General features: G+C 39.2%; 1 protein-coding gene across 2 annotated transcripts in view; it reads left to right on the top strand.

Annotated features, from left to right (window-relative positions):
- Nucleotides 1-6,769, top strand: part of LOC105305639 (zinc finger protein 709-like) — an 18,718-nt gene extending 11,949 nt beyond the window's left edge. The window contains exons 2-5 of one of the 2 annotated variants that reach the window (XR_002777258.1): nt 2,964-3,090; nt 3,295-3,355; nt 3,712-5,429; nt 6,704-6,769. Coding sequence is in view for 1 of the 2 variants with exons in the window: in XM_011380340.2 (XP_011378642.1) it covers nt 2,964-3,090; nt 3,295-3,355; nt 3,712-5,374 (1,851 nt within the window). In the remaining variant the exon portion in view is untranslated. Of the gene's footprint in view, nt 1-2,963; nt 3,091-3,294; nt 3,356-3,711; nt 5,949-6,703 lie in introns of those variants that run through there. The other variant, XM_011380340.2, reaches the window with a different exon arrangement.
- Nucleotides 6,770-8,734: the final 1,965 nt, after the last annotated feature.

The following is an 8,734-nucleotide window of genomic DNA, read 5'->3' as shown; positions in this document are numbered from 1 at the left end:
ATTATGATGTGTCTTGGTGTGGGCCTCTTTGGATCCCTGATTTTTGGAATTCTCTGAGCTTCTTGGGGTTGTATGTCCATTTCCTTCAGCAGGTTAGGGAAGTTTTCCATCATTATTTCTTCAAACAGCTATTCGACATCTTGATTTTCTTCAGTTAACGCTGATCAGACAGATAACTGGACCCTTAAGTTTGCTCCTTAAATTATTTTTATAGTCTTGGCATCTTATCTCTTGCCATTCTGCTTGCATGTCCTTGGCTTTCCCATTCTCTAGATAGGGCATTTGATCCTTTTCTTTATTCACTTTGTTTATTTCTTTTTTTATTCCATTTAATATACTTCTCATCTCAGATAATGTGTTCTTCATTTCAGATTGGTTCCCTTTTATAAGATCCATTTCCATTTTTATGTTTTTTTATCTCTTTGTTGAAGTTCTCACTGAATTTATCTACACATCCCAAAAGTTCATTGAACATCTTTATAACCAGTGTTTGAACTCTGCATCTGTTAGATTACTTGACTCCATTGTATCTGGATCTCTGTTCTGTTCTGTCATATGGTTTCTGCTTCTTTGTCTTCCCATTTTGGCTGCCTTTCTATGTCTGTTTCTATGTACTAAGCAAAGCTCCTAAGTCTCCCTGTCTTATTAGTGTGGATTTGTGAAGTAGGTGTCCAGTGGCACAGTCCTGAGAGGGGTTCAGCTTCAGGCCAAACTTAGCCCAAGTCTGTGCCCCTCCAGGGCCACCTTTTAAGATTTAGCAAGCAATCTACAGATGCTGTGCTTATAGTTGCCTCAAAAGGCCGCACCAGAAACTGAGGCCAGCTGCCTCCAGTATGAGTCTAGGTGCTGCTCAGCAAGGAGCACCTGACTGACTGTGGCTACACCTGGATGGGGTGTAGCTAGGTGGGGCCACGTGTTGGGGGAGGCAGGGTTTCAGGGAATCTTTTGGGCAGATCGACCTCTGTTATCCAGTTTGATGACATCATAGCTATGGCGGCACTGTGTCTGCACACTGGCAGGACTCAGCAGGGAACAATGGATACCGCAGGCACTTCTGTACAGAGCAAGTCTCACCTAAGCCCTCACTCTGACAATGTCTCTCTGTAAGTCCTGATGCCCCCTGTGCACAGCCAAATCAGCACTTGTGCTCAGAGCGAGCAAACCCGTCACCGCAAAAATCCACTCAAGGACACACTGCTTTAAGAGGCGTCTGCCGCTGCTGCAGCCTCCATCTCACTCAGCCTCTCGACACCGGGCAGCCCCGCGTCCTCATCCCATTCTACCTTCTGCCGTTGCAGGGTGATTTCTTGGATTTCTCTTTAGTTGTATGGCTTGTTCATCAAGATCCCTGGCAATTTTTCCATGTTGCTGCTCCTTGTTTCTGTCACAACTTTGATTTGGTCATCAGAGGGATGAACAGAGCCTCTGTCATCTACACCATTTTTTTCCTCTCCAAGTTTTTTCACTTCTTATATGAGGTTGGTAACGATGGCTTCCAAGTTATTTAAATGCCAGACCAGAAACCGGAATTCTCTGACTCCAGCCATTGATTGACAGATGACAGGTTTAGTCTCATCTCTTCTCATTTCCCTTTGACCTACATCAGCATAAAGTGATGAGTGCCTTGATGTTCCTTCCTCTGGAGGTGGCAAGCGAGTCAGTCATGTAAGATTCTACTCTTGTGTGTGAACCCTCACCCTAACCCACCCCTTAACCTCAATTTTACAAAAAGTCCAGGCATCTTTCCTTGCTCTCTCAAGCCATTTCATGACTTCTGAAGAGGCCTGCCTTGCTTTCTCCACAGACACCTCAATTATGGAAGTAATAAACCCTTCATACACTCTTGATCATGTCTGGTGTCATTAGTAGGAGATTTATACTCTGAGGGATTGAGATATCATGCTCCTTTACTCCATCAGGGAGCTTGGGAATTAGAGAACTTGAGAGTGCGGCCTCTAGGGTGGCTGATTGGGAAACACTTTCTCTTGCAATTTAAAAATGGAGATTTTATGTTCTTTTGAAGGAAAGCATTGCTGAATCCTTCAATGTTTGTTATACTCATGGGCAAATTAACCATCAAATCATTGTGGAGTTTATTAAATGCAATTGCAATCAGCAATTCTCAACCTGTTCCTCAAAGTCAAGAAGGTACAGGGTACATTGTTCTGTGTCTGCTAAAAGAGGTCTTCTGGCATAATTGTTATTATGTGTAGATACATGCACCAGAATTTGGCTCCAAGCAGCCCAGAGGCACATCGGCATAAGGATTTTGTTGTCTGATTCATCATGCCTTTTTCTTGTGTCTGAACTCTTAAGTTCCAATTAACCTTTTAGCTCATCAAATTGAACAAAGAAAAGAGAAACTGAGTCTTATAAATATTATGCAAGGCAAAAACAATGCTTCACACAAATATTTCAGTTTCTCCAGGTATATCTACTTCTAAAGGCCTGGTATACTTCAGGAATGATAATGGCTAGCTGGACCTTATTAAAGATTGGATTTCCACTGGTCTGCTAGACTCTCATGTTTGGTGATGGGAATAGAGAGAAAAGTTTCCAGTTCTTTATTTTGCTTGTATTTATTGAACTTTTATGCAGATTTGACCCATGGAGAGCTGCAAAAGGTGGTTAATAAAGGAAATGAAAGTTTTTCTCACAAGGTATTGATGGTCTTAAAATGATAATATTTGTTTTATTTGTATAGCATTTCTGTCACTTTTCCATATGCTCTGAACTCTGCCATTAGAAATAGATATGACATGATCACAGTAAAAGTGTATAAATCATTTGCATGTGTTCATTTATGAAGAGGTAAATGTGGAAAGAAAGTAAGTTTCAGATGATCAAGTTGTAGCGTAAATGTTTGGAGATGATAGAATTATATGTAACCTTCCTATAGAGTATAGGTGTCTAGTGCTATTAGTCTCACTCGACCTACTGTAAACATATTTGGGATGTTTTAGGACTCCGTGGCCATTGACGATGTGGCTGTAAACTTCACCCTGGAGGAGTGGGCTTTACTGGATCCTTCACAGAAGAAACTGCATAAAGATGTAATGCAGGAAATCTTCAGGAACCTGGACTCGATAGGTAAAGATGATGACTTTCCTTGACTCACTCAATTAAAGAACAAGTATTTTTTGCTCATCATTGTTCTTCTAAGATGTGGGATGTGGAAAAGAAGGACATTGGTAAATAAACTAGGCATGATCACAGCTAACAATAGATATAAAGTCTAACAAGTTTTTTGAACTTCTAATGTTTTGAAATAATTTTTTCTGGTCTACATTTTAGGTAAAAAATGGGAAGATCAGAACATTGAAGATCAGTACAAACACCAGGGGAGAAAACTAAGGTGAGTCAGATTCACAATAGGAAATAGTGTCTCATACGAGAATCTTGGTATGTTAAGAAGTTTTAAAAGAAGTAAACAAAATGAATAACTGCTGCTTCAAATTCAGTTATTCTTCAGAGAATACTTTATGTGTGACATAGATGTTCAGTGTTTGAAAAGTAATTCAAATGAAAAACAGCATTAATAAACCCTATATACGAATGTCACTGTTTTAATCATTGCAAGAGTGAAGTCTTCCTGGAGAGCATTCCGTATGTTCAATTTTAGAGAATTCAGACAAGACAGAAAACTTATACTTTTCCAATAAATCCTAATATTTTGTAAAAAATCATTAACAATATTCTCATGTTTTACAGAAGTCAAATGGTGGAAATACTCTGTGAAAATAAAGAAGAAAGTCAACGTGGAGAAAATTCCAGCCTTACCCCAAATCTCAGTCTGAACAAGAAAAATGCTGGAGTGAAACCACATGAATGCAGTGAATGTGGAAAAGTTTTCGTGAATCGTTCATCCCTTAATAGGCACATCAGATGTAATACTGGACATAAACCATATGAGTATTCGAAATGTGGAGAAAAGCCATATCAATGTAACATATGTGGGAAAACTTACATTTCTTCAGGTTCATTTCAAATACATCAAAGGATGCACACTGAAGGGAAAACCTATAATTGTAAGGAATGTGGGAAAGGTTTCTATTTTCGCACATCCTTTCAAATACATGAAAGGATTCACACAGGGGAAAAACAATACGAATGTGAGGAATGTGGGAAAGCCTTCATGTGGTTCACAGGCTTTCGAAGCCACATGGCAATGCACACTGGAGGTGGACCTTATAAGTGTAAACAGTGCGGAATAGTCTTTAGATATCATCGTAATTTTCAAGTACATGAAATGACTCACATAGGAGAGAAAGCCTATGAATGTAAGCAGTGTGGTAAAGCTTTTAATTCTCATCGAGGTTTCCAGGTACATCAAAGGTATCACAAAAGAGAGAACCCGTATGAATGTAAACAATGTGGAAAAGTCTTTAAATATCATCATACTTTTCAAGCACATGAAACAACTCACACAGAAGATAAATCCTATGAATGTAAGCAGTGTGGTAAAACTTTCAGTTCTCATCGAGGCTTCCAAGTACATGAAAGATATCACAAAGAAGAGAAACCCTGTGAATGTGAGAAATGTGGTAAAGCTTTCAGTTCTCATCGGAATTTCCAAATACATGCAAGAAATCACAAGGGAGAGAAACCCTATGAGTGTAAGCAATGTGGTAAAAGTTTCAGTCGTCAGCGAAGTCTCCAACTACATGAAAGAAATCACAAGGGAGAGAAACCCTATGAATGTAAATGTGGAAAAGCCTTTTTTTGTTCCTATTCCTTAAAATTACACAAAGAAACCCATGCTGAAGAGAAACTCTATGAATGCAAGGAATGTGGGAGAGCCCTGTCCAGTGACCACAGCTTAAAGATACACCAGCGACTGCACACAGGAGAGAAACCCTATGAATGTAAAGAATGTGGGAAAGCCTTCATGTATCCTTCAGGATTTCAGGCACACATAAAAATACATGCTGGAAATAGACCTTATAAATGTAAGGAATGTGGGAAAGCCTTTATTTATCCATCAGGTGTTCGAGAACACATGAAAATACATACTGGAAATAGACCATATCAATGTAAGGAATGTGGGTTAGCATTTTATGTTCATTGTACATTACGCAAGCATGAAATGACTCACACTGGAGAGAAGCCCCATCAATGTGAACAATGTGGCAAAGCCTTCAGAGATTACAGTTACTTACAAATACACAAAAGAGCTCATACTGGAGAGAAACCCTATGAATGTAAGCAGTGTGGTAAAGCTTTTTTTTCTCAGCAAGGTTTTCGAATACATGAAAGAAGTCACACTGGAGAGAAACCATATGCATGTGAAGAATGTGGGAGAACCTTCAGTTCTCCTAGTTCTTCCCTAAGGCATAAAAAGACTCACCGGATAAGTCCTGTTGAATGTAAATAGGGTAGGAAAGATTTCAATTAATTCACAGCCTTACATGTGAAAAACAAAAAAGAGATTGTGAGTAACATGAGAAAGCTTGATGTGTGAATCAATCCATGTGTACCATCAGATTTATTTATAAATGTTATAAGTACATTTTTATCAAGCCTCCTTAAAGTGCATTGATGGTCTGTGGATTTGTACTAATTGTTTCCAGAGCTGAGATAATTCTGAGTCATTATTCAACAATAATACATAAGATTATAGGTAGTGCTTTTTTTAAAAAATCAGTGAATAGTATTTTATTTTTCCATTTTGAAGCCTGTGGGATTCATAGGTGAATTGAAGTGTGTTTATCATATGCAATTTGGTTCAATTTTTTGATGTTCTATTTGTTGTGTGTTAAGGGGACATTGAAAAAAGAAAGTTTGGTTTTTATTGGGATTTTCCTTCTGGCTTTGTGACAGTTCCTGGATATCTTTAGTCCATTGTATATATTCTATTTTTCTTATTGTATTGAGAAAGCTCATTTGGGAGAGTGGTGGGTGTAGGACCTTTTTTTCATTTTCCACACTAATAAACCATTGGAATGAGATTTATGTGTGGCAAATGTATTAAAGAATTTAATTTCATGTGAATTATTTTAATATTGATTTTAAAGGGGACTGTGAGCTGAAAGAATGATAATCATTTTCAGAATGCACATGATTGGCTGATTCTCCTCAGCCACAGGAATCTCAGCTGTCACTTATTTATCAGATCTGTCTTCTTATTACCAGGGCACTTAAAAATTGACTGACTTTGAATGCAAAAACAATTGGCTCTAAAATTTGCTGAAGTGATAGTGACTCCATTAGTGTCTTTCTCTTCACTTCCTTTTACTATAGAGTTTTTAGCAGCTTTCTCTTATGCATCTAGGAGTCTTCAAACCACCCATGGTGGGCATGAATTTCCCAGGGCATTCTCGTTCAAGAGACTGTTTTTCTCAGCCCCTGTGTCATACAATTTGAGTAGCCACTGTTAACAACTGACAAAATTTTTTAGTTAACAACTGAGTTGATGATGCCCTGCAGTCTGCTTTCCATTTTACCTTGGGTCGTAAACACAGGACCCTCGGGCTTTCTAACCACCAGCCTCCTTGTTGAAGAAATACTGGTACTTACAGCACAGAGCCAAAAGTGGTGCCCCTGGTATATCCCAACAACAGGAGGAAGTGTGCTTCCTTCACATTAATGGAATCTGTTCAGGAGGAGGGATTTGCTAACAAACACTTAATGCTTCAGATGTTTTCCTTGAAGGAAAACCCTACAATCATGGTAGCTGCTGACCACTAGACATTTTCTAGACATTCACCACTCTTGGAGCACATGAGTGGCCAGATATACTTTAGCGACAGTGTGCTACCACCACACCTGATGCAGTACACTGCAGAGATGTTGCATTTTGTCCCTAGATCAAACAGGCCATCCTTGATCAAATATTGGACACACAGCAGATCTGTTAGTCAAATTCCAGGCTTGTTAGCATTAGAGGATTCCGTGATCAAGAATTGAACTCATTTACACATTTTTATGGATCCTTTGGCTTGTTCCAATATCTAGCTGTCTCATCCCACTGACAGCATCAATCCCTTATCCAGTTTGGCATAGTGAACTCTGGGAATATCTTGCTTCACAATAGCCAAGTACAAATCAAGGTCGCTCATAACTATACATATTAACCCTCAATCTGCAGAGGCTTGATTCAGTGCTCAGGGAGATAAATTGAGTCAGATTTCTGAGAGACATATGGCAGTTCAGACTTGATATTATAAACCTTGGCTCTGTGGGCCCACCTAACACTAAACCATTCAGAGGCCTCTAACCTAAAGGTCTAGGCAAAATTGAAGGGAGTTTCTTCCTCTGCCATGGCTAACTTCATGACTGACTAATGCCCTTAATGTGGAAAAAATATGCTGCTAATAATATAATCAACATTTTTCATACTAAGGAAGGGATACCTTCAGCTAATGGCAAATAAACTTTTTAGGGCCCCTTACTCCATCTTCTGGGATACTTGCTATGCTCATACCATGGCAGAAACAAATACAAATTACCTTAGCATACATGACCCCACTGAAGCCAAAGTGCAAAGACTTAGAAGAAATTATTGATACTGTCAACTAATTTATCAAAATAGAAAACACTAGGCTCTTGAAAAAGGCAATCTGTGAACCTTGTACCTCTCATGACCTTGTATAACTCTAATAGGTTGACCAATGGCTTTCTTTGAGAAACCTTGCTTTCTCTTAAATGGCTCTCCTGCTGTTTGAGGCAGCAGTTTACACTCAGTGCCCAGTCGTTAGGGCCAATTACCATACATTGTTCTGATCATCAGGCTTACCAGTACCTTATGAGTAGAGCCTTTCTGTACTAGATATTTCTGTTGGAATGAGCACTCCTACAGTCTCTGGTGTATTGGAAGAGTGCACCCTCCCACCACCTCACATCCCACACCTGGGTCTTCCATGTAACATTACTTGTAGTCTGGGTACCCTGTATGTCTATTTCATTTTTGAGCACCCCCTTTCAATACCCCTCTGACCCACCCAACACAAATGGGCTGTTTTCCTACTAATTGCGCTCATGCTCTCGTTGTCCTTGGAGTCACTGGTTCTGAACTGGGCACACATAATGTCATTCAACAAGCCCATCATTAATACCAATATAGAAATGTCCAAAACAGTCAAAATACATGTAACAAACAGCTAATGCTTCAGGTGTTTTCTTTGAAGAAAAACCCTACAGCCATCGTAGCTGATGACTACTTGGCTTTGAACTGTTTATTAACAGCCAGGGAGGATGCTCACCACATGTGGGTAGGCTATACTGGCAAGGTGCCACCAGTGAGAACAAGTGAGATAACAAAACAATAACATCACTAAAACATGAGAACAGTTCTGGAACCATACTGACTCACTCTCCTGGATCTCTCCAACACCCAAAGATGACTGGATTCAAATTTTTTTTTTTTTTTAGGTTTTGACAACTTAATTATAACGTGTTGTTTGTGTTTTTTTACATGGTTTTTATTTTATATTCAAATTCATTTAAAGGAGATGTGACATAGTTCAATCAACAAAGCTTGGAAGAGAAGTTTAGTAAAGGCATTGAGCTCATTTTTGGTATTAGACCCTTAATCAACTTCAGATACCTGCTCACACTGCCTGACCCACAATGGGTAAACCAGTTATGATTACATAGGTCTCTTTTTGTGTCAGCAGATAGGAGGGTCAAACGTTGAAAACTTGCAGACTCTAACCCTACACATCTTAAAAGGCCACCCTACTCTTCTGTGTAGAAGCCACTTATATGAGTTTACCCTTCCCTTGTTCTTAGAAAG

The sequence above is a fragment of the Pteropus vampyrus genome, unplaced genomic scaffold, assembly GCF_000151845.1.
Source record: "Pteropus vampyrus isolate Shadow unplaced genomic scaffold, Pvam_2.0 Scaffold391, whole genome shotgun sequence".
Taxonomy (NCBI): domain Eukaryota; kingdom Metazoa; phylum Chordata; class Mammalia; order Chiroptera; family Pteropodidae; genus Pteropus; species Pteropus vampyrus.
Note: the sequence above shows the minus strand (reverse complement) of the source record. Positions and strands in the feature narration are given on the sequence as shown.